The sequence below is a fragment of the Psittacula echo genome (assembly GCF_963264785.1).
Source record: "Psittacula echo genome assembly, chromosome: 2".
NCBI classification, from domain to species: domain Eukaryota; kingdom Metazoa; phylum Chordata; class Aves; order Psittaciformes; family Psittacidae; genus Psittacula; species Psittacula echo.
Window position 1 is genome coordinate 58,962,863 of NC_137737.1, and position 25,757 is coordinate 58,988,619.

The following is a 25,757-nucleotide window of genomic DNA, read 5'->3' on the forward strand; positions in this document are numbered from 1 at the left end:
GGACATTATCCTCCCTGCTGAACTCCAGTTTTAGCTCAGTGCACGGATATAGGTTCAATTATTGCTTTACTGTATAATTTTTCTACTTGTTTTTAATGTACTGGCAATAAATCCATCCAATTTGCTCTTATGTCATGAACGATTAAGAAAAAAAGGAGGATTCAGACATTTTGATAGAACTAAATTCCTAACAGACAAGAATTCAACAGCTCTCCAAATGAATCCAGGGTTGGATTACAAAAAAAAAAACAAAAAACCACAACACAAAAAACAACCCTCTCCAGAATTTTAGCAGACGTAACAGTAGTAAGTAATGTCATTCTTATTACTGTGAAAGGGTTTCAATCTCCACTTTGTTTTCTTTCACCTATGTATTAACCTAGCCTGAGACCTAAAATCTAACTCCAAACACCTGAACTTCTCAAATAATAAAATTCTAGTTTTTAAGATATGAAAATTAATGTGATGTTTATTCCAGATGTTATTTAAAAGACCTGCTGGACTGGAAATATGTTTTAAATTTTCTACAATTAACTGAATGACAGATTTAATATATTTCCAGCTACAAACTTACAAAGTAAAAACAACAATAGAGGACTGTGAAGCATGCAATCAGGAAAACTGATTTCTAATGACTTCCCCACAGAATGGCACAAAAGTGAATTGGTGACCACTGGAAAAAGAATGACACTGTAGTTAAAACACAGGCCAGCAGCTGAAAATCAAAGTTAATCCTTTCACAAAGTGGTGTAGAGTTAGTGTCAACACCAGCTGAGAGCACAATGTTAAAGAGGGCTTGGTGCAATCCAGCTGCTAGGCTCCTGAGGGACACTCAGCTTCAGCATCTGCAGTCACAGGTTCTGCTAATGTAGCTGTGAAAAGAAAATCCAACTAGACTAAAGCAGGGCCACACACTTCTGTCACTTCTGCCCTCTTGGCAATAGGGTCTAAGGTCACCCATCATTTATTTCTTGAATTTTATCATCAACATTGTCTCACACTGGGGCAAAGGGAAGAAGATTTGCCTTATAACTATTATACACTTTTGAGTTTGAAAACCACCTAGAAAATTCTGGCAGTATTGTTACTCTTATAGATGGATTGCTTTGTCACATACCTGCTTGCCAAATGGAGGTCCCCAAATCCACCTGAGGAGACTTCCTGGCACCAGCAAAACCTAGGGCATCTTCTAGAAACTGTATCTTCTTGCTAAATTGCATCTCCAAGATAGGAATTACTTCCGGCATCTTTGCTGACAAGAGCTGGTAAGAGGTGTCTGGCTTCCCGATAAATCTCTGACGGACACTGATTTCATATGGTGTATGAACTCTGATATCATCTACATCCTTTGATTCAAAACGGTGAATGACCTGAGAATTGCAGTCACTGATTTCCAGACCAGAAGCAAAGAGCGTGAGTTTTCCTGGCTTGACATTTGAGTCTGTTCTGTGGGTGATAATAACTGGAATTCTAATTATGATTCCTTCCTGGTTCTTCGAATCGGAAACTGTGGCAGTTTCCTTTGGCTTGGTTTCCAATGGTGCTTTCCAGAGCTTGCTGCTAAATGGCCACCAAGAAGGAGATTCAAGCTCAGTCAACAACCTAGCAGAGAAAAGAGAGTGTTAGCAGAGTCAAAGCCAGTAGGGAGGTCGTGCTACCCCTCCAGTTCAAAGCAAATTACAGCAGACAAAGATTTCTTAATACTGAATCCCGCCCTCTTATTTTGTTCCTCAAACCTATTCACAGGTTACCAGGATCCATCTGTTTTAAAAAGCAGCTTTCCTTCATTTGCTAACACACTGGAAAGGGGACCTGGAATCCCACTGTTCTGACACAAGAAATCCAACTTTTAACTTACTTAATCAGGCCAGGTCTTCAGCTAATACTGCCATTTACCTCAATATTTCCACACTTCGCCATCTGCACCACTGCCTTCTTCTGCTCCTTTATACCACAGCCCCACAGTCTGATGCTACCTTTTGCTTTGCCTCCACTCCCAAATTCCCATTAAAACACTAAGAGTGCAATGTTGAGGCTGAAAAGCCCAGCAGAAACTGCCACAGGCATCCAGAGTCTGCCTCACCATCAGTATCGGTGTAGCTCCTGAAGGACACAGGCCTTCTTGCTGGAAACTGGTGCCTTAGCTTAAAGGTAACCAGACTGACTTTATGGAACAATTAAGCAACTGCTCCCCAGAAAGACCACTGTATAGCCAGAAATAACAAAAGAGTCAAGTCCCTTATTCCTAAGCAAGAACATGCACCTAAGCAGGCATCCAAGTTTACCAGCTGCAAGCAAGAAAGATGTAACACTGTTAGGAAGAATCAATGACAGAGAAAACAAAATCCTCCTGTTATATTTTTTTATCAGCATAGCCCATTCCCCTTTTCTGGGTCCTCTCCCAAGAAAGGATCATGATCGAAGACCTTTGGGTCTAAGCCTGACCACTGCTCTTTTCACACACACACAAAAAAAAAAAAAAAAAGAAAGAAATGGAAAGGGAATAAGAGGAAATGGGATGGTTTTGGTTTGATTTTTCACGTTGTGCGCTCCTGTCTGTTATCATCCCTCTCCACGTCTAGACAGGAGTTGGTGGCAGAGCCACAGTCAACACCAATGATGCTCCATTTCTCTCACTTTCCTCTCATCCCCTGCCTGTATCACTCAAGCCCATCCTGCTAGCAGAGGACTGTGCATTTCAAGATGACTCCACTTTAGTGGCTGGAAAGAAATTTTGGGACCAACAACATCTCCACACCCAGCTAACACAAACTTCATATCCACCTTCCCTCCCGCCGTGTAAACAGTCACCTCCTCTCTCACTCACCAGCAGCCTCTGATACGCACGTCACATCTGAGCCAAAGTTGCTCATCTCCAGTCCCAGGCATAGGAAGAGGCAAATCAAACCTCTGGGAATCACTGACTGCCCAAACCCTACCCTGCTCCCACTGAAAACCAGCAGAGAGCTGGCTGGAAGCATCCTACAAACCAAACTAGGCTGCAGACAATTAGCCTGTTCAGGATGTTTTAAACAGAGATTTTTCAGTCCACTCCTCAGCCCCTGAGCAGGACAGGAAAGCAGTCTCTGGAGGCACAAATGAATTCTCAATTAACTAATGGGAAGGAAGAGGTTATGTTTAAATCAACCAAAAAAAAAAAATCAGCTGTAAGGAAGTTCAAGCCAGAACAGAATTGTGTGTTCCCCCATCTCCATCAATACCTTAAAGACTATCTAGTGATGAGGCACGTGCCACTGGCACAGCAGTTGTAGTAGATGCTTCTAAGAAGCCAGCCTACACGTAATAAAATCTTTCATGAAAAAATGCCATCTTACTACAAAAGACTATTTACTAACTTAAATCCTAGAGATGCAAGGCTTATGAGACCAAAACAAAAACTACTACTGCTTTACCGCTATTTTGGAAAGTCAGCTTGATTTAATTTACTTTTAAGTTTACTCTAGAAAGGTACTCCCTGATCAAATACGCATCACAACAGTGCTGCTCTAAAGATCTTTTGTAGTGATTTATTTTCCATGAGAATCAGAGTGTGCCTACACACAGAAGACTCTGCAATTTTAAAAACCTGTTTAATTTGGCTGCAGACAAAGTCTAATCTGAAAGACTTTTTACTAGCCGTCAAAGCTCTGCACTGGCTTCAAAACACACCAACTTAAATAAACTCATCTTTTAGGAAGAGCAGAAAACGTCATATTGGGAATCAACCACTGAATTCTTGAATAGAAGAGGCAGAATGAATTGTTCCAAGAGTCTACTCCCAGCTAAAGCATGAACATCAGATACTTCTGTAGATAGAACTCAATATGAGTATCAGTTCTGGAGCTCACCACTGCCCTCTGGAAATGCTGTGACACTCCTTAAAAAAGGGCTGAGGGGTAGGGAAGGTAGACCAAAGGATATGTACAAAGTTCTACATAACAGAATTTAAAATGGCACAGTATCATAGATTTAGGGATGAATTCTGAAACTATGAGGTTCAACTTACATTCTACACAGAGAATGACTGAAAAAGCCCCAGGCTCTACTAGCACACATCTTCCAAATTCAAAGCTATGCTCCAACCTCCCTGCTGTTAAGCAGAGACAACCAACCTGATCTCATTTCTACAGAACACAAAGCACTTTTTCTGTCCTCTTAAGTGTATGAAAGAGTTACAAAAACTTACTTCAGGGCAATGACAGCTTATGCCTATGTCTTAACCTAACAAAAGTCATTAAATTCCTATGGCAATATGGGTTCACTTCATCACATTCACTGTGTTCAGGGACCTTCTGAAAAGCAGCTGCAACGTGAAAAGCCTAAACCTCTGTTTACATTGTGGCAATTTATCCTGGATAGCTTTGCGCCTTAATTTTTATCACTTCATCCCTTCACCCTCCTGCCTCCTCCCTTCTTTCCCCAGGGACTGACATCCCAGCTGTGCAATGTCTGATTTACAGCTAAGGCTTTTCTGCTGCACAGCCCTAACAAAGGTTCCAGGCAACTTCTCCAGCCTTCCACGAAGGAGTCACCCGTCTGTATCAACAACCTATATGACCGGTCCATATACACAAGTGAAAATTTGTGACCAAAGTACCTTGTCATCTAATAGCAATACATTAAATAGGAAACAGCAAATCTGGGTTTCTATTTATTTTTGGTCTTTGAACATCTGCTAGAAAATCACACTCTGCTCTGCTTATCTGAACACGGATCCACTGACGGCAGCTGTATGTACCCATGCATACACAAGAACAGAATTAATAATCCAAAAAAGCCCACACATACAGGCAAGATAAAGTAAATCAAAGTTTTAAACATATGAAAGGAGATAAAGGGGCCTGGTTCTTTTTATGATAGACAATACCACCAAACTGGTGCTGTTGAACTAGCATATACAGAAGTTTGTTACCAAGTTTCCTTCTGCACAGAATCTGCTACACATGGAAAATAGTCCTGCATGGTATTATCCATGCAGTTACTTCTCATCAAGCTTCTAAGGAAAATAATAGTCAAAGTGCCTTACAGACATGAGGCCATTTATGTTAATAGTCTGAATTCATAGTCTTCCCTATTTCCTACAGTGGTTAAGGACATGAGGAGAGATGTCATCCGTTTAAGAGAAGACTTCTGGCTGAGAAGCAGCTTCATAAGAAAAACTACACACAAACTACACTAGAAAACTAAGTGTTAGAAAAGTACAGGGTGATTAAAACCATTTTGCTAATGGATTCTGGGCTATATTTTATCCTGCAAGCTGGCCAAACTCCTTGTACTACAGATAAAACAGCTAACATTTGGTCAATGCCTTCCTTTATTTTTCCATTTTTAAATCAAAGCATCTAGTTCTTCAGATTCATAAGGACAAATAAAACCTCCGAGTACATCTTAACCCAAAACAAAACTCTCTTCCAAAAACAATTAGCAGGTATTTATTTTCCTACTCATTATTTATTGCTACAGAACTTTAAAAGCTATTGCTGAAGCTTTCAGTTATCTTGGCTTTTCATTAAAGGGTATGCAGAGTATCAGCAGAACCATTGTGAAATCAACACTTTCTTTTAGACATGATATCTGTCTAAAAACAGATGCTTCTTCCAAAAACAACTGGTTTGAACTATACTGTTTGTTTTTTCATGCAACTGTCAGAGCTTCTACAAAAACACTCATAGCTATATATTACAACACTACTGTCTACCTTACTGTCTCTTTTGGACTGCTATCAAATCAAACCTGCAGCATACAAAATAACATAGAATAATGATTAGCATTCAAAGTGAATTAAAGCCATAATATTCTGATCAAGACACCAATCATTTACTATTCACATTGAGTTCTGCAAAACTTAGTTCAGCAACATCTCAAATGTGCTCCAAATTCCTTACTTCAGTTGTCTAAAGGCAGCACTTGAGTGTCTAAATTTAATGAGTACACTGGCTTAAGTGCTCAACTGATATTACTACAAATAGTCTGGTACTGTCTCTCCAGTTCTTGCACCACCCTACTCTGCAGACAAAGCACTTCAGAGCAGCTCACACTGCTCATTTTTTCCTCAAAACTTTTATTCCTCCTAGACCTAAAGCCAGAAAGTATTCCATGTAAGGTTCAAAGTAGTACAGTTTTATATCACAAATGAGGGAGCACTGTTTCTACAGCTATTTCCTTGACTACATCTGCACCAGATCCAATACTCGCTGCTATGTGTAGCTGGGAAGTAAGTTCTTGCGAAGGAAAGGACAAATATAAAGCCGTCAACTACCCAATGCATGCAAAAAGCAGCTTCAAGGGCTGACTTTCATGCACGGAGAAAGGAGTACAATCTACCTAAAGATCAACTGGCAGCTGTCTCGCAATAACTCTAGGAAATTGCCTCCAAGTCAGCAGCCTACCTGCTATCTTCAAAATTTCCTTTGAGAAGAACTAGAAAAGCAGAACTGTGGTTATGTTTGCTATAGAACAGCAAAACAGGCTGCTCCACAAAATTAACCAAAGCCAGCTCCCAGTATTTTTTATATATACATATTCAAAGACATCTAATAAAAATGCCAGTGCCGTACCTTATCCTTCTATGGGGACATGAATTGTCACCTACTTCCCCTAATGTTGCCTATTCTTTCAGAACTTACACATTGTTCATATTTTGGAGATCCCTACCATTTCTGCCAGTTGTGGATGAAACTTGTAAGGGCTTGAAAAGTTATTTGAAAGAGGGGACAGGTACATATGCACAGAGAACTTCACCAGGGTGAAAAAAAATGTCACACAGAACGGAGGACAGAAATACAGACACATCTTGTAACAAGAACTAGATCCACAACAGACCACTGTGAGCTTAAACTTTCAGAGAAAATCAACAGTTTATCCCAATATAAGGACATGGACCCATCTGAGTGAGTCCAGAGGCCGTGACGATAATCAGAGGGCTGAGGCACCTCTCCTATGGAGACAGGCTGAGAGAGATGGGCTTGTTCAGCCTGGAGAAGACAAGGCTCCAGGGAGACCTTAGAGCAGCTTCCAGTGCCTAAAGGGGCTGACAGGAAAGCTGGAGAGGGGCTTTTGGCAAGGACAGGTAAGGATAGGACGAGGAGAAATGGTTTTACACTGAAAGAGGGAAGATTTAGACAAGATCTGAGGAAGAAGTTCTTCCCTGTGAGGGAGGTAAGGCACTGGCACAGATTGCCCAGAGATGCTGTAGCTGCCCCATCCCTGGCAGTGTTCAAGGCCAAGCTGGATGGGGCTTTGACCAACCTGGTGTAGAGGAAGGTGTCCCTGCCCATGGCAGGGGGTTGGAGCTAGATAGCTTTAAGTTCCCTTCCAAGCCCAACCATTCTATGATTCTGAAGACCTCCATAGATCTGCCCTATAAAATGTAGGCATAAGCAATGCAATCCCACAAGCACTGCTTAGCTCAGAGGATGCTCCATTACCATACCTGTCTGCTACATCCATATCCCCTTCGATCTTGTTGAGTCCTCTCATGATGCTATCAAACTGCTCGCCCTGATAATGCAGCACTTTTGCTGTGTCCTCCAGCCGTTTCTGTGAGCCAGTCAATAATCCTGTCAGTTCTTTTCCCTTTGTTGTTTGCAAAGCTGCTGCTTCCGCTCCTTGGCCTGACAGCAATTGCTCCCTCCAGAAGTGCTCAAGGATGTTGAATACCACATTTCTGTTGGGCTGCAGAGAACTAAACCAGTGCTTGGTGTTCTTCTCTAAGATGGTAAGTGAGCTGAAGATTAAATTTGAAGATTCCTTCTTGATCTCACTGATACTAGAAAGATGGAAGTTGACCAAAAGCTCCCCAGTCTTGCCAGCTGTGAATCTGATTGCAACAGGAGTCAGCGAGAGTCTGCCAGAGACCCATTGTTTGCTGGTGTCTAAGTAGTAAGAACAAGGCCAGCTATGGATACGTATGTCTTCGTTCATCAGCTCGCCGTTCAGATCCCCTTCAATAGCAACACTCTCAAAGTCAGAAGCAGAAACTAGCATAAAAGAGAGAGGAAATAAAGCAAGAATCCTTAGCTACTTATAAAAGCTGACATTAAAACACACTCATAAATAATTAATCCCACCCAGAGCTGGCTTCCAGCACTTGCCTGGTAACCTTTCAGGTACATACCTGATAGATTTGGAAATAGCTGTGGATGGGTTACAAAATTTGGTAACCATTTCTAACCATCAGAGTATTTAATTCAGAAAGGCTCAGGATTTTCTAAACAGGACTGTCAATATTACTGCCCACTCCAAAACAGCAGTGCCCCTCTGTTTTATAATGTTCTCATCATGTATCAGCATAGGATTTACAACAGCACAAACTTCAAATGACTGTTGCATTAATGTCCTGGATATTTAATAAGTGCTGTGCTGTTCTGATCAGGGGAGATGCTTTATAATTTGATTAGTCTTACATGTTCACATGCATATGTTCATATTTTTGGGTGGACAGGAACCTACCAAAACCAGAATTCTGAAAAAGTTCTCTGAGTCTTTCACATATGCAGTTTTCCTGAAAATTGACCATGTAAAAATTTTTCCATTCCCTACCGCAATATCAGAACCAGCTTCCCATAGACAAATAGGTACTGAAGAAAATCCAGAACATACAAAAATGCAAGTTCATTGATACATATCTACAACAATCACAAGAAATAACTATTCCTTCCCCATCCACGCTGATATTTCAACATTGAGATATGTTAAGAAGACACACAGAATGTCTGCGCAACATATCAAACAGTGCAGGTGAAAACAAAACCACCACGGACCAGAACTCACAACCATTAAAGAACAGAAACACCCAGCCACAAATGGATATTCTTCAAACATTGTCACTACCTCAGACCATCACTCTTGGTCTCAGAAGAGACCTAACACAGTATCTACCTTACAAAACTCAAATGGATATTAGAACTTCTGGTAGAAAAACACAGCCAAAATAAACACCTCAAATCTGTCGTATTTGTTCTGTAAAATATTCATTGTTGCTTAGTTACTATTAAAAATGTTTGGAAACAGGAGTTTGGGAAAAATTGTAAACAGCTTATCAGCACTGCTGGGAAAATCCTGACTGACCCAAGTGGAAGTTAAGACAAGAAAAAACATCAGCTGTATTTATCGGAGGAGGTCCTGCTGGCCTGCTATGCAGAGCAACTCCATATGAGTGATAGTGGAGCAAGCAGAACTGACTGCACTTAGCGTGAAGGAACACGGTGTTCAGGGAACTGGTGATTTCATTGCATCTCTGTGACAGGCTGCGTTCTCCTGGGAGCCCGTGATGCTATTTGATGACATAATATTAATCCTGTAATACTTGCTCATTGGTATCTGCAATCCCAACAAGACAACAAACAGCTGTCATATGCCTCAGGCCTGGTTTGCTCACATCAAAACAATCTCAAATTTGGTATAGTAAATTCAATGAAACATGTCAGGAGTAGCATCTCTTCACAAGCCCAAAGAAGGTCCTTGTACCCACGGGTCAGATTGTTTCCTGTAACTTATCCTTCATACTGCTACCATTTTCAGTATGAACATCAAAGACCAATTATGTTCCACAACTACTTTGTGAACATCCATTATGTAATCATAATTACACATATTTTCATTATCTTCTCAAAGCCTTTGATGCTTGATAGCACAATTTACACATTAGCACCATCATGTTATCTCAAGATGCTCTGCTATTTGTATGATGCAATAAATAAGGTAGACCTCCACTACAAAGTCCCCAGTTCAGTTGACACTGACAATAATTACACCTTTTGACTTCAGTACGATCTGTTCTCCTTACAGAAATGTCTAGGAATCCTCATTAAAATAAAAAGCTAATAGACCTTTTTCAGGTAGTACTGGTGTGAATTCTGGTAATACACACTGAAGATCTCCTAGTGCTTTCAGGCTGCTGCATCAGTAATATCCCTTGGATCATAGAACAGGTTGGAAGAGACCTTAAAGATCATCTAGAGCCTCATCCTAACCTCCACTTGTCCCCCACACACAGGCAGGGACACCTTCCACTAGACCAGGTTGGTCAAAGCCTCATCCAACTTGGCCTTGAACACTGCCAGGGATGGGGCAGCCACAGCATCTCTGGGCAGTCTGTGCCAGTGCCTCATCACCTTCACAGGGAAGAACTTCTTCCTCACATCTCATCTAAATCTCCCCTCTGTCAGTGTAAAACCGTTTCCCCTTGTCCTGTCCCTACCTGTCCTTGCCAAAAGCCCCTCTCCAGCTTTCCTGTCAGCCCCTTTAGGCACTGGAAGCTCCTCTAAGGTCTCCCTGGAGCCCTGTCTTCTCCAGGCTGAACAAGCCCATCTCTCTCAGCCTGTCTCCATAGAAGGGGAACCTCAGCCTTCTGATTATCTTCGTGGTGTCCTCTGGACTTGCTTCAACAGCTCCAAGTCCTTCTTATGCTGGGGCCCCAGAGCTGGACACAGGATTGCGAGGTTGGGGGTGGAGGCGGGAGAGGGGGTGTCTCATGACAGCAGCGTAAGGGAAAGAATCCCCTCCCTCTACCTGTTGGTCACACTGGTGGTGAGCCCAGGCATTTAGAGGACTTTGCTTCGGAGTTCAGTTCCAACGCCTTTTACTAAATATATTAAAACTTATGTATTCCTGAAATAATGACTCCTCATGGATTGCCATATTCCACAAAAAACTGTACTCTTTCTGTACTTCAGTTTTGTGCCTTATTTCATGTCAGTATGAATTTTAGTGATAAAAAAAAAAAAGCCCACAAAAAAACCCCACAAAACCCCACCATGCAATAAGTTTATCAATAAGCTAGATTTCAAAGTGAAAATTCTCATTCTGTTGTACCTAATGAAATCACAATTGTAGAGAGACAACTTCACACTGTACTTTGGGCCTAACAGAGGGGAGGAAAGCCCACAGAAGTCTGATTTCTATTAGTAGCTATAGCTAACAAAACAGTGACAAGTTCTAGGAAATATTATTGCTTTACTGACTTTTGCTACATAATTTCTATAATTTGCAGAGAAAGCTAAAAGCTCTGGCCTTGATTCCTCCATCTAGAAAAAGAAGGTAGTTCCCTGAATACAACAACGTTAGATCAGACAGATGGATTTTTTTTTCCCCCCCCCGAGGTTTATTGGGTTTTGTGAGTTTTGCGTTTTATTGTAATTTCTATTTAAAGTTTATTTTCTTTCTGTCATACACAAAGAAATAGTGAAAAGAAAAGCAGTCCTAAAAATCAGTCAAATCGGCCAGGGGGATTCCACAACAGCCATCAGCAGAACAGGGGCTTTCAGAGGACACTTTTAAGTGGAAAATGTTCCTAATAGGGATACACAGTTGTATGCTAAGAAAGTAGACATTTTGTTACTGTAACTGACAACTATGTCAAGTTAAACAACAAAGTGTTATTACATTACAACAATGTAAATTACAGGGCTGAAATCAATGACAGTTGAAATTAAATCATGTTTTAGCTTTATTAATCAGGACTGACAAATTTCAAATCCAAATTAGGAGTAACCGTTTGACACTGCCTAGATATGAAGTAAATTCAATATCAACAAAAGAAAAACAATAATAACTATCATGTATTGCATCCTCAAGCTCCCTGAAGCATAAACATATTGCAGAGGCAAATGATATTTATTGAAAGAGCTCCCATCAGACCTGGGTTGAGAGGGTGGTGAGAGGAAGAAATCAAAAATTAAAATGAATCAGCAGTCTCTCAATTTATCAAAACATTCAGGAAAGCAGCAAATCCCAACCCCCATGAAGTAGTGACATTCTCTTCCTCCACCCTGCACGTGTCTTTGCTACTTACACTAGCTTATGAAAAGCTCAATAAATATTAATATGCTGCTCACAACAAGCTGTTGCTCTGAGATATTAGTTTATAAATAATGTATATAAATAATGATGAAACCAAGACACCGAAAGATTATATGCCTCGTAGAAGATCACAAGGGAAACCTGGAACCAAATGCAGGTTTCCCAACGCTCGCTGCTGGAACAGGCATCCACAGAACATAATGTCACCTGCAAAACAACTCCTAGACCTTGCTAACAGCAACAGCCACCTTCAACCTGGCACAGCCCTACTAGGGAGACAAGGAGAAACTGTAAATAACCAAATGACTCCAAGTTTTGTAAAATCTCAGCCTAGAGTTCATTTATACATGCTAATCATTCCACAAACTATGCATGACTACCACTAACCCCCTCCTCAAGACAGCATTTTTCCTCTCAAGCCAACACTCTACCATTAAGGCTGTGGAAATATCAATATCTGATTCAGTCTGACAACTGTGCCATTAAAAAAAAAAAAAAAAAAAGACCTTCTTAAAACTATACTTCAAGCTCCTTACCTTTATCTGTAGACGCAGAATTCTCAGCCAGCCTTTTGTGGGCTGTTGTCTTTACAGAACTGTCCATCTGTAGTTAGAATTTTTTCCCCAAGTATTTCTTTCTCTTCAAAATCCAAAACAGCAGGTAAAAAAACCCAGAAGCTACAGCAAAAAATCCTACTATGCCCACTACCAAAAAGAAAAATACATAAATAATAGAGAATGTATATTTAACCCTGGATCTAAGAGTAAAGCAAGTCTTCCAAGTCCAGGAGAAGAAACGAAGCAGCCACTTCACCCGTGTATACATATATGTGCACATGCCTGAGGTCTTATGACTTTTGACTCACCTGACAGCTTTGCTTGATAGTCAGCTCCTCTCTGTGCCCAAGACCAGAATTTCCAAGCAAAAACCCATTTGGTAATTAAATCTATTTGCTGTTCCAGCATATTTTTTCCCCAATATAATGACGCTTTCATTACCATGAGACCTGCACTTTATTTTTTTCCCCTCTCTTTCTCTCACAGAGAAGGGATTCATACCTTGTAGAAATACAGAGGTACACAAGGATAACCAAGATTGATTTACCAATGAAAACAGTCATCAATGGTACAGAACACAGTTATCATTTATGAACATTCAACACCATACTATAATTTAATACCATCCTTCAAAGAGTTGGATTAAAACACGTAAGAAATTTCACTAGTGTTAAACTAAAGAAGGAACAGTCACAACCATTTGAAGTTAGCTCAAGACAGGTATTAAATGTGCACATCCTCATGTAGGATATGTACCACATATACTTTGAAAGTACACAACACATTTATACATTCTGCCATATAATTCTCTAATGGCTATTAACCTGTGATGATGGTTTCAAAGCTGCTAGAAAACATCATCCTATTACTTTTGCAACTTCATTCTCTTTGAGTCAATATTAAAAAAAACTTCTCAGTCTCACCTACTGGCAGCACTTTGCCTTTAATAAAACAAAACTTTAACTCTTGTTAGCTCTAGCAGCACCTAAATGGAGGACACCTTATTATACTTAAGCCATGAAATTAAAAGCAAAATTAAATACACCAACATCAGAAGAAACTTCTTCTCTGTGAGGGTGACGGAACACTGGGACAGGCTGCCCAGGGGGGTTGTGGAGTCTCCTTCTCTGGAGACATTCAAAACCCTCCTGGACACATTCCTGTGTAACCTCATCTAGGTGTTCCTGCTCCGGCAGGGGGATTGGACTAGATGATCTTTTGAGGTCCCTTCCAATCTCTAACATACTGTGATACTGTGATCACCTCTGATGTAAACAGTAAGCTCATCATTATAGATCAAACAGCTCAGCCACTGTCCTTCAAATGAAAAGACTTTTCCCCCCTGTATTTCCTAAAGTTTTGACAATCACATTTCAGAAACTCTGAGCTATAGGCCTTCTACTACTTGCACAGCTGGTTTGCTGCAAGGAACTGCTTGAATAGCTTTAAACTGAAAGACGGTAGGTTTAGATTAGATATAAGGAAGAAGGTTTTTTGCTGTGAGGGTGGTGTGAGGCCCTGGCACATGTTGCTCAGAAAACCTGCGGCTGCCCCATCCCTGGCACTGTTCAAGGCCAGGTTGGAAAGGGTTTGAACAACCTAGTCTACGGAAGGTTTCTCTGTTCACAGCAGGGGGTTGGAACTAGATGAGCTTTAAGGTCCCTTCCAAAACAAACCATTCTGTGATTCTATGATTATATGATTGCCTGAAATTCAGGATCTCTCCTCTTCCCATGACTTTAACCCCACCACCTGAGGTTCAGCATAATGTCAACTGCCATTCTATTCCTATTAACTTGGCTAAAAGTTACACAAAAAGACACAATATTTATAGCTTTGTAAAACACACACAAAAAAGCCTTATCTGCAGTAAACCATACCATTTCAGTATTCCCAGCAGAAAAAAAACAAAACAAAAAAACAAACTTCCAAACAAACGAAATAAAATACCAAAAACAATGAGCAGATGACAGTCAGTCCTTTAGAATACCATATAAAGGCTAGGTTGGTAGGAAAAATGAAAATAAAATAAACATATGGCTTTCAAGTACATGTAAATACAGTCAACAATAGGTTTATAAACTTGAACGGGGGACAGTCCTTCAACTGCTTCCCTTTATGCAGTGGAAGGAGACCCCAAAGTGATTTCACAATAAGGTCTTCCATATTTTTTAAAGAACCGTATTTTCTCCCTATACGTGTGTCTACAGGCCAGATGACACATGTGGTCTCTCCCAGCTTGGGCTCCACAACACCAAAACACTACCCACCCCTTGTCTGGGTTTTTTTTAGCAAACACTTCATCCTTACGATACATCTGCCACCCCAAACTGAGTGCAGCACCACACAAAGCTACACACAGCAACGCAGCACAAGAACTAGGATAAGCAGCATAGAGATGAGGATTACATTTCCGGCAGCATCACCACAACATTGTAGAAATTCTTTAGCTAACACACAGCTGGGTGGCTGCTTCTATAAAAAGGAGGTGACTCACCCTCTCTTGTGAAGTACTTTGAGATCATTCAACGAAATGTAAGCGTCACTAATTACCCCAGGGGCACACAATGAGCACAATCAGTCACTGAAATAATCTCCCCAGGGAAATGGTGGACTTCACAGCATTGGACACTGTTAAGATTAGGCTGGATAGGGTGCTGGGACATCTAGCCTAGGTCATGCTTTGCCTAGAGAGGTTGAGGTCCCTTTCAACCTGGGATTCTAGGAATCTATGACTTTCCCATGTTTTTTAACTAAAGGCCTGAGACACAATTTCACCAGGTTTCTAACTCTACATTTCTCCAAATGATGCTACAAGGTACGCAGTACTCAGGGATGACCCTCCAAGAGGTGCAGTAGGCAAAGACACACAGTATCTCTACTATGGCACACAGAGGAACGCAGCTCCACTCATTTGCAAACAGATTACAACAGATCCCCACTACAGACCAGTTACTTTGAGGTGCTTCTCCACATCAACATGTTTCCATCTTTCTGCAGAAAACCCATTTTGATCCCACCCTACTTCTGATACAAAGCAACTTAACAGAAGACCATCCACCTCTGCCAAATACATTAAAGAATGGGACTGCCTCAGTTCTCATCCTTTAACACACACCAGCCCCTTACAGCATCCAGGTTAAACCTCATCAGCTTTCCTTTTAATCTCAACCCTGTCTCAACTTCTCCAATCCAAAATACAGACATATCTACACTTCCAAAACCTCGATTCCCTGCCCAACTTCTGCACCCCTTCTCTCAATCCCTTCTTCTTCCCCAGTGCCAGCCCCAGGACTATTTCCTTACCCCAAGACAGAACTCTTCCCCTCCTGAAACACATTTCCATCCCTTTCTCTTCCTTTTTCCCCAAGTACAAAGATAGCCTTCCTCCTCCTCACCCCAAACACAACCAGATATTTACTCAATCCCTGTCCTTTTCCTAGTATCATAAGAGACACTGTTCTTCCCCTAGTCCTAGCAAAAGCCATAGATCAGCCACCCAAAATCCTTTTCTCTCTTTCACTGCGAGGCCAGGCTCAACTGCAATCCTCCCCTCTGCTACAGCTCTTAAGACAACCCTCACACACCTTCCCCAAGGCCAAACCCACTTCCCTCCTTGCTCTCTATCCTTCCCATACCTGTAAGTCCTCGTTCCCACAACACCCCCTCCACTTTCAGCCAGACTCCCACTCCTTCCCCTAGGCCAACCCCCCACCTCTCCATCTGCACCCCCCTCCCAGGCTCAGACCAAACCGCTTTTCCTACACCCTTACTCAGACATCACCAACCTCCCCCTTTCCTCTGACTCCCATCAGAACCCCCTCAACGCCATGCCAATCCCGTACTCACCCCCCCTCAGCGCAACGATCCCCGCATCGACACTCTGCGCCTGCGCCCGCCGCCCGCTCCTATTGGCTGAGCCGCGTGCCGGTGCTCTCCCCTTCTCACCCCCCGCCGGACGCTGCCTGCTGAGCTTTGAGGTTCCGTGAGTGGTCGCGGAAGTCTGTCCGCTTCGCCGCTCGCCCCGGGGTGCTGCCCCGCGGGGGGTGGGGGTGAGTATCCGTCCCCCAGTGTCTTCTAAGCTTCTGCGGGACTCGGGCTGCGCGGGCGGACCGAGAACCCGACGTGGGGATGGTGTGTGCGACGCTATGTGGGGTCCGGGTCTCCTCCCTGGAGCTTCGTGAGCCGCCTCATGGCGGCCCCATTTCACCCCCTGAGCAGACGGGTCTCCTCCTTCACGCTCGGTGTCGTCCCGCTCCTGAAGCCCATCCTTGCAGGTTATATGACCTTATTTCTCCTTGGGCCTCCTCCCTCCCGCTTTGTGCTCCGTTTCCCCCTGCCTTCCTGGACACCTCTCTTTTATTCACTATTATTTACCTTTTTGGTTGTTGTTTTTTAAATCTATAATTCCTGCCTGGCCCATAGAGAAAGGTCTGGGAGGGTGGGGCGTGCTAGAGTTTACACCTTCTGACAAAAGGGTGAGCCTCAGTTCTATCACTGGGCTGCAGTGGTTTTTCAGTGCCCCAGATGTCTAGCAGGAATATCCCGCTGAAAGTCACCTTTCTGTTGTTACAGGAAGGAACCCAGACAGCGTGGTCAACTTGTCAAGAAGGTGATGAGGGAAAAGCGACATCTTCACTAACCATAGGGTGACTGTCTTGTCAAATATCCCACTGGCATTAAACTTTATGAACTATGAAAGATCCTAATTAGCCAAACATGGTGGGATGCTCCTGCATGACTTCTTGGTTTACCTCTGGCCATTTATATTTGCCTGTGAGTTTTCATGGATTTAAAGACTCAAGCCACTTTTTAAAGCAGTTTTTTTGCTGTAGCATAACAGGATAGCATCTGTTCAAAGCTGTCTTGGCTAAGCCAGGAAGGATATCCAGCCTGCATGGACAGGGCAACATTTGCCTGTTCCACTGCCTTTTTTCGTGACTACAACAGTTCATCTCAGGGTGCATTCTGCCTCCCCGGAGGACACGTTGACTTTATTGAAAAAGTAGAATCATTCACGTACTCAGACTTTTTCCGGGATTATTTGATTCCCAACCATCCCTGTATTTTCTCAGCTAAATTCACTGAAGACTGGGGCAGCAGGAGAAGTTGGGTGACTTGGGATGGAAAGCCTAACTTTGATTATCTGCTGCAGAAGTTTGGTAAGTCATGGTATTTTTAATACCTAATAAAATTTTGCATGCTAAATGACAGCTTATTCTTAATTTTAGGAATAGAACAGCTAGACAAAACCTAGAAATTCTTCAGACTTTTTTTCCAAGTTAGTACGTTCATTTTCTATACTTACTCACACTTTATGTTTTGCAGATTTCAATCTCGAATTTATTCCCACAATGAAATGGTGTTGTATAACTTAACCATACCAATTTATACATCTGCTTAACATTAACCAGAGGAGCAGCCTGATACTTTTCTCAGACAAGGAGAAAATATTTTGTAGTTCCAGTGAAATATCTTTCAGGTGCTAAAATTTTAGTATATTTAGTAGGAACTAATACCCCAATCCTAATATAGTTTAAGAGGAAAATTCAGGTCACATTAAATAAATAACTTCTGGTCTGAATCATGTTTGCCTGGGATGATGGTGTTGGGAGTGAGAGCTTATCATGGCTTGACTTCATGAACGAAGATTTGGGAAGGGTGGAGTGAGAGCTAAGCTTTATGTATTTGTACTGTACTTAGAATTACATTATAGAGCCCAGAAATTAGAGGCTTCTGCAGCTGATAAGGTAAGGAAGCTCAGTTTTAGCATCATTGAATCTGTCCCCACCAGGGCTGAAGTATTTTATATTTCAGGAGAGGCTGTAGTACCTGTTGCCAACTGTGATGTCAAGGAGTACAATTCTAACCCGAAGGAGCAGCTCCCCTTCAAGGAGTATATCAAGTACTGGAAAGAGTACATTAAAAATGGCTACTGTTCATCCCAAGGGTGTCTTTATCTAAAGGACTGGCACCTGAGCAGGTAAGAGAGTGCTGTGGAAAACCCTGCATGCAACTCACAGCAAAGAACTGCCACAGAGCCTTAGTACTCATCTTCCTATGCCTGAGATTTTAAATGCCACCAGTGCTGTTTGTTAGAGCCCGCCCGCCAAAATACCTGCCTTATGCTGCACTGTTCTCAGGGTATTTCACATGGCAAGGTCCTTAAACAGGCCATTGTTTCTGGAAGAGGCTGACATTCTTGAGCACTTTGGTTTTCATCTATGTTTTAAATGACTGTGTTATCCCTGTGGAAACCATGTGGCTGGAACATTTGGCTTCTGTTTGACTTCTACAGTGCAAACCTTGCTTTTTAAAAAGATGGGGGACATTTCTGTCTGTGTTAGAAAAAAGATTCAGTGAGCATGTGTGAGTTATAATCCTTTATTATCCATTTTCTTTTCTGCTAACCTTCCCAATCATTACAAGTTCTCTTCCCAGTATTCTGCCTTAACTTCTTCTCCAGCCTGCTGCTTGTGAGATGGATGCATTGTCTGTTTCTCATGTCTGTGTAGGACTTTAATGTCTTTTCACTCAACTCTTTCCTTCTTTAAACATATCCTGCTCGTAATCCAACATTCTTGTGATGAGCTCTTGTTATAATTTTTGTGCCAGTGACTTACAATAGAGGAAATCTGTCAGTCCCTCCCTGTTCATCTGCTTTCTTGGTTTCATGGCTTGTTGCAGAAAACCTGGACATGCAGCCTAAGGTTGGAAAGGGGCAGCATATCCTGTGTGAGAAGGCCACACATTTGTCAAAAATGCCACAGCCTGGCTTCTCTCCTAACCTTCACACCTCCAGCCTGTCAACCAGTTGGACAAGCAGTCTTGCAGGCATCTCATCTATAATTAGTGTGTTTATTAGAAACTGTCTTTGGCATAACTAGGAGTCTCCCAAATAGCAGTTTAGCTTCACAGCTTTCCTGAGAGGCAGAAAAGCACCTTTGCATGAATTTTACACACAACTCAGTGTTGTCTTAGAATCAATCATAGAATGGTTTGGGTTGGAAGAGACCTTAAAGCCCATCCAGTTACAACCCACTGCCACAGGCAGGGGCACCTTCCACTAGACCAGGTTGCTCCAAGGCCCATCCAACTTGGCCTTGAACACTGCCAGGGATGGGGCAGCCACAGCTTCTCTGAGCAACTTGTGCCAGGGAAGAACCATCACAGGGAAGAACTTCTTCCTAATATCTCATCTAAATCTTCCCTCTGTCAGTTTAATGCCATTCCCCCTTGTCCTATCCCTTCCTGCCCTTGTCAAAAGCCCCTCTCCAGCTTTCTTGTCGGCCCCTTTAGGCACTTGAAGCTGCACTAAGGTCTCCCCAAAGCCTTCTCTTCTCCAGGCTGATCAAGCCCAACTCTCTGAGCCTGTCTCCATAGCTGAGGTGCTCCAGCCCTTGGAGAATCTTTGTGACCTCTTCTGGATTCACTGCAACAAATAATGTGAAGGAGATGGCAGCTAAGCACTAATGGCCTGTTAGAGACCTGTTTGGTCTTTGCAACTGGGTTTTCAAAACTGAGGTAAAAAGAAAAATGTTTCATTTTTCTGAGACCCATTTCCAACACATTATCTTTTTAAGAGCTTTCCCCGAGCAAGATGTTTATACAACCCCTGTGTATTTCTCATCTGACTGGCTGAATGAATACTGGGATGCTATAGCTGTGGATGATTACCGGTTTGTCTACATGGGACCTAAAGGTTCATGGTAAGCTAGTGTGGTTTCTGTCATTCTTACATCCTTTTTTTTTTAATTAATATTACAGGGGGTTTTCACGTTGTCCTTGAGGATAGCATCATGCTGCAGAGGGAGTGTGGCCTTAGTGCTGTACCTGAACCCAGCCAGTTTTGTTTCTCAAGCACAACTCCTATGGTTCTGGATGTGAGCTGTCCTTATGCAGCCAGCTAGAGTTCCTTTGTGCTTCAAAAAGCCCTGAGTTGTACCCACAAGATGAGCTAGCTTGCATAAAGTTTCAGAGCAGAAACACCCTGGGGATCATTTAGCACTTGTGATTTGCAAAGTCAGAAGAAGCCGTGGAGCAGTGCTGATGAGTTGGTCACATATTTTGCAGGTGAAAACTTAAGTCTGGTGTTGGTGATAAAGTTGTCTTTAGAGTAGTCTCATCAGTTCACATCACAGAATCTTTTGCCATTGAGGTATTTGTAGGACAGGTTCAAAACTAACTGATGGAGAAACATGGGATATAAAAGGCTGCAATACTATGTAGATATAATTGCTTTTTAATATATAAAACAATCAAAAGGATGACAGTTATGGATCAGGTTTACATAGTAAAGGTTGATTTCTGTCTGCTTGATTCTCAAAGATTTTAATTCATCTTACAGCTTTTAAGCATTGTCTTCACTTAAACCTCTGATTTGCCCTATAGGACTCCATTCCATGCTGATGTCTTCCGTTCCTATAGCTGGTCAGCCAATATATGTGGGAGAAAGAAATGGCTGTTGTACCCTGCAGGACAGGAGGAGTACCTGAAAGACCGCCACGGAAACTTGCCTTTTGATGTGACTGCACCTAGCCTTCAGGACAGGAGCATTTATCCTCGCTACAACCAAAGTCAACCCCCTGTTGAGATTGTGCAGGAAGCAGGGGAGATAGTCTTCATCCCCAGCGGATGGCATCATCAGGTTTACAATCTGGTAAGGTAACTGATACCATCGTTTTCATTGCACAGATTGAACATCAGCCAGCAGGCTTGTATCAGTTCAAACATTTGTTGCCACAGTATGCTGTGGGTTTAAGCCAAAAGTTTAACTGGGCTGCAAAAAGCTTAGAGAGATTCACAGAGGAAAGGTCTATTGGTCGCCACTCAAGATGATGGCTGAAAGCAAGCCTGAGTTCATAAGTTCCTTGGGTCACTGAAGAAGCTGTCTGCACCCTCTTTTCTTACAGTTTTCATCATTAGATGCTACTACTAGTCACTGAGAAAGGAGGTGCTAGATGAGATGGACCTATGGTGAGGCTGTTAATCTTGGTTTCTAACTGTAAATTGTAATTTAATAATGGAAAATGCTAACAAATTGGTCTTCATGATTCCAAACCAAAATTAAAAACCTTACTCCCTTCTCCCCACTGCCTTCTACATTTGTGCTCTTGAAAGTTATGCTTAGACAGAGGAAGTAAAGATGTTTGCCAATTTACAATGTGAAACAAGATTTGGTTGCTCAGAGACATTAGAAAGAGACAGTCTCTCAGCACAGTGATGCTAAAGCAGCATTTCCCTTGCTGAGGAATATGGTTTTACATTTTGCAGCCTTAGTGATGATATAGCTGTTTTTTCTCATTTTCCTTTGTAGAGCCTAATAACCATTTAAATTATTCCTTCAGGAGGATACCATTTCCATTAACCACAACTGGGTGAATGGCTGCAATGTGGCTATAATGTGGTGCTTCCTACAGGATGAATTAGCAGCTGTCCAGCGGGAAATTAATGAATGGAAAGACCCTATGGATGATTGGCACCTACAATGCCAGGTATAACAATGTGGTGTTGGTTGCATGACTCTGTTAGGGAATCATATATTTCAGGGATGCTTTGCACCACCTTATTATTGCTCTAAGGCCAAAAGTCCTTAACCTCATACGTGATTAGTATATTTCATCAAGAAGTAGGAACTGGTGACAACTTCATTTTGCAGGAAATCACAGAACCCTAGAATGGCTTGGGTTGGACCTTAAAGCTCACCTAGTTCCAACCCCCTTGCCGCAGGCAGGGACACCTTCCACTCTCAAAGCCCCATCCAACTTGGCGTTGAACACTGCCAGGGATGGGGCAGCCACAGCTTCTCTGGGCAACCTGTGCCAGTGTCTCACCACCCTCAAAGGAAAGAACATCTTCCTCAGATCTAATCTAAATCTCCTCTCTGTCAGTTTAAATCCATTCCCCCTTGCCCTGTCATCACATGCCCTTCTAAAAAGTTCCTCTCTAGATTTCTTGTTGGCCCCTTTAGGCAGTGGAAGCTGCTGTAAGGTCTCCCTGGAGCCTTCTCTTCTCCAGGCTGAACAAGCTGAGCTCTCTCAGCCTGTCTCCACTGTGGAGGTGTTCCAGCCCTCAGAGCATCTTTGTGGCCTCCTCTGGACTCACTCCAACTACTCCACATCCTTCTTATGCTGGGAGTTCCAGAGCTGAGCACAGGACTGCAGGGGGGTGTCTCACCAGAGTGGAGCAGAGGGGGATAATCCCCTCCCTTGATCTGCTGTTTCTGCTCCTGGTGATCTAGCTCAAGACACAGTTGGCTTCTGAGCTGCAACCACACACTGCCAGGTCATTTTGAGCTTGGCAAGCAACACCCCAAAGTTCTTCTTAGGGCTGCTCCCAATCCAGTTTCTGCCCAGCTTGTTTTTGTGTTTGAAATTACCTTGACCCAGGTGCAGGACCTTGCACTTGGTCCTGTTGAACTTCATGAGGTTTATACAAGCCCACCTCTCAAGCCTGTCCAGGTACCTCTGAGTGGCAGGAATGAAATACTACTTTATTAAGATAGGGAAAGGCTTATGCCAGTGCATATTTGCTGTGTCAGGGAGGTTAGGATGTTGCCTGGAAAACTACTGCTTCAACTGCTCTTCAAGCTTAGTATTAGCATCTGGATCAATCTTTTATGTAGTATTTACATTCCCCTTTATAAAATGTAAGTGTTTTTCATGTAAACAGAAGAACTGACAAGACAGACCCCACACAGAATAACTGGTTTGAAGACCATTCATGATGACAGAGTGAATCTGAAACAAGCAAAATTAAGGTAAAGGTGACAGCAGGTTTCTGTATCTGCAAAGTGATGCTTTCAGAACATCTGACTGTACTGAGCAGGGTTTTATATCTTGTATGCTTCCAAAATCTTAAGCATGGAACAAATGTGGAGCTTATTTCTTGAGGCTGTTATTGCTGGTAGGTTGATATCCTTCAAATAACACAGCCATTTAGCAAGAATAGAGTGTTGCTTTTGGGTCTAGTGGCATTTCAAGTAAGGTAAAGAATTTTAGTGCCGTTGTGGAATTACAAAAAATATGATTAAACATAGTTACTTATGATTCCAGCTCATTACTACTAGCTTGATAAAATGTTTTTATTATTAATACAAAGAAACGAGTTGTTTCCGTTTCAGTGCTGGGTTGTTTTGTTTTGTTTTGAACCTAGTTGATCATGAAGTCTTGCACGGGTATAGACTACAAGGAGTTCTATAACTTCCTCAAAGTTATCGCAGAGAACAGAATTTCTGTCTTGGAAAACGGCCTCGATGATGAAGCTTCAGCAAAAAACACTCCAAAAGCTGCCATTTCCACCTTGGGCATGCTCCATGCAGTGTTTGATTTAAAGAGGACTGTGAAGGTGTTAACATCATTGAGTGCTAATGAAGATTTCAAGAAACTAGACCTGACATCACTTTCTCCACCTCCGGAGGCATTGCTCCACCACTTGAAAGCAGCAATAGATACAGCACTACTCTAACTTCCTATTTATTCTATTCTTTGTAAAATGAACCTTTTGCAAAATGTTTGTAGAAGACTGACTTCTCCCTGTTTAATAGCTCTTGCAGTTGAAGTATAGAGAGCCTTAATATAGAGTGGGGAGAGAGTACATTCATAAAACAACTGAATGCTTTTTAAGTTGACACAACTTGCGTGTCTAGAGTAATTAGGCAGGAAAAAAAAATCCTCAGATAAAGGCAAAATCCAAATGATGGTAATATTATATTTTGAACCCTGCCGCCGAATATGCCTGCAGGGAAGAGGGAACAGAAATTCTCTGTGGATCAAGCTTAGGTCTGTCAGGACTAAACACTGATCTTGCAGTGGTCTTACACTGAGCGAGGTTGCAGTGGTCTGCACCATACTCCTACTATAGAGAGCACTGCGTACAAATGGCAGACCTGCATTGAAGACTCCAACAGTTAAGCTCTGCTTTGTTTGGTCACAGCTAAATTACTGTAAGACCTGTCCTGCTTCCAGGTACAGCTCAGCTTTTCTTTTTTTTTATGGATTTGGGGGTTTTTAGGAGACTCTAGTTAGTTAGATTCTACTGAAGCCCAAACTGGCTCAACAGTTGTACCTTGGATGTGGAAGAGCTGACTGTACCAGTGTCCCCTAAAGTGGTATCTCTCTAAAGCTGCAAGTCTCAGGCAGGGTCAGCCTTCATACTGCTCCAAGGGCCTGCAGGTTTAAATTTAACATAATAATCGGGAAGCTCAAGTCCTGGTTGCAAATTAGTGCAGACAGCAAATCTGTCACTGATAATTTACACATGTGCTCCACCCAAGCTCTAAAGAAGGAACTTGAATGTACTCTCACATTTCTACATGCTATTTCAAGGCACAATATTTTATCAAGCAGAGATTTGATTAATCAGGGAAGCAAGCAAGTAGCCTCATATTATTTCCTAAAAAAGCCATGCTGTTACCACACCAAATAACACTACTGCATGGTTACTTAGCACAATTTGCAACCCTTGGGCTCAAGGAGTATTTCTAGTGAAGCATCCCTCTTGCTTTTACTGGCTGGTAAGAAAGTCTAGAAGCACAAATGGCTGCACACTGTTACCTTAGTTGCCCCTTTAGGGCTCACTTGAATTACTGCTCAAGAACTTCCTTAATTTTCAACCAGATGACTAGTAAGAGCAACTAATTGTATGTTTACTGCAATAGTAGAAATCTTCAGTAGGTTGAAAAATCAGTTTTCTAGATAATGCTGTAGAGTTTGTACATGCATGCATTTTGCATGTCCTATTTTCTAGTAGAAGTTTTGCATTTTGAGTAAGGAAATGGTACCTGAAAATAAAACCAATACCCAGAGCATGGATAAATGCAATATGGAAAAAAACCCTTTTTTTTGCTTTTTTTAAACAGCTGTGATTACATCTCAGTGATTCAACCTTCTGGCAGGGTGTTTCTTTGGACTGGAAAACTGCCAGTTTTAAGCAGCTCTGAAATTAAAAGTTCACAGCTGTTACTTACGTCTGTTTACATTCTCAAGGACAGGCAGCTGCAGCTTTCTTCCTTATATGAATCGGGTGAGATTTCATAGAGATGAGGAACAATGGTTTAAAGCTGATAATCAGTGTAATGGTTGGAAAGCATGGTTTTGGCCTTGTATCCCCTTGTCTCACTGCATGCTGTGCAAGTGGTTAGGCACCAACCCCTTTAAACACTGCAATTTTATCAAGGGCTTGCTTAGATCAACAATACTTTTCATTTCACATCCTGCGAAGCGGAACTGCTTGGATTTGCTGTGTGAAACCAGCAAAAATACAAATCCAGCTTTTACACCAAGAACCTAGTATCTCAAATTCCACAGGGTCTGTTTAGACACTGTACTATCCGGCTGACTACAGCCTCATTTAGATGGGTGGCATGAGTTTGCTGTAATGCAAAAATCCAGCAGCAGT

The 25,757-nt window shown here is 42.1% G+C and overlaps 2 protein-coding genes across 6 annotated transcripts in view; one reads left to right on the forward strand and one right to left on the reverse strand.

Moving 5' to 3' along the window:
* SNAP47 (synaptosome associated protein 47) overlaps positions 1-16,238 on the reverse strand; it is a 32,471-nt gene extending 16,233 nt beyond the window's left edge. For all 3 annotated transcript variants that reach the window (XM_080610619.1, XM_080610621.1, XM_080610620.1), the window contains exons 1-3: positions 16,209-16,238; positions 7,433-7,979; positions 1,118-1,602 (exon numbers count right to left, since the gene is read on the reverse strand). In XM_080610619.1, the coding sequence (XP_080466745.1) occupies positions 1,118-1,602; positions 7,433-7,923 (976 nt within the window). In that variant the 5' untranslated portion in view covers positions 7,924-7,979; positions 16,209-16,238. The remainder of the gene's footprint in view (positions 1-1,117; positions 1,603-7,432; positions 7,980-16,208) is intronic.
* A 77-nt stretch (positions 16,239-16,315) lies between these two features.
* Positions 16,316-25,274, forward strand: JMJD4 (jumonji domain containing 4). 3 transcript variants are annotated; one of them, XM_080639422.1, is made up of 8 exons: positions 16,316-16,411; positions 16,935-17,135; positions 17,435-17,521; positions 18,177-18,342; positions 19,943-20,068; positions 20,751-21,018; positions 21,707-21,853; positions 23,514-25,272. In XM_080639422.1, exons 2-8 carry the CDS (start codon positions 17,087-17,089, stop codon positions 23,823-23,825), a joined length of 1,155 nt encoding a protein of 384 aa, XP_080495548.1. In that variant the 5' UTR covers positions 16,316-16,411; positions 16,935-17,086; the 3' UTR covers positions 23,826-25,272. The 3 variants fall into 3 exon arrangements, with proteins under 3 accessions (XP_080495548.1, XP_080495546.1, XP_080495547.1); XM_080639420.1 differs by having other exon boundaries at positions 16,935-17,521; positions 23,514-25,274; XM_080639421.1 differs by having other exon boundaries at positions 16,336-16,636; positions 16,935-17,521; positions 23,514-25,274.
* The last annotated feature ends 483 nt before the right edge of the window (positions 25,275-25,757 follow it).

Coding starts and splice junctions, on each gene's coding strand:
- JMJD4 (XM_080639420.1), top strand. CDS start 17,257: ATGGACAGGGCAACATTTGCCTGTTCCACTGCCTTTTTTCGTGACTAC. Junction 18,343..19,942: donor AAGGACTGGCACCTGAGCAG/GTAAGAGAGTGC, acceptor TATCTTTTTAAG/AGCTTTCCCCGAGCAAGATG. Junction 21,019..21,706: donor ATCATCAGGTTTACAATCTG/GTAAGGTAACTG, acceptor TTATTCCTTCAG/GAGGATACCATTTCCATTAA.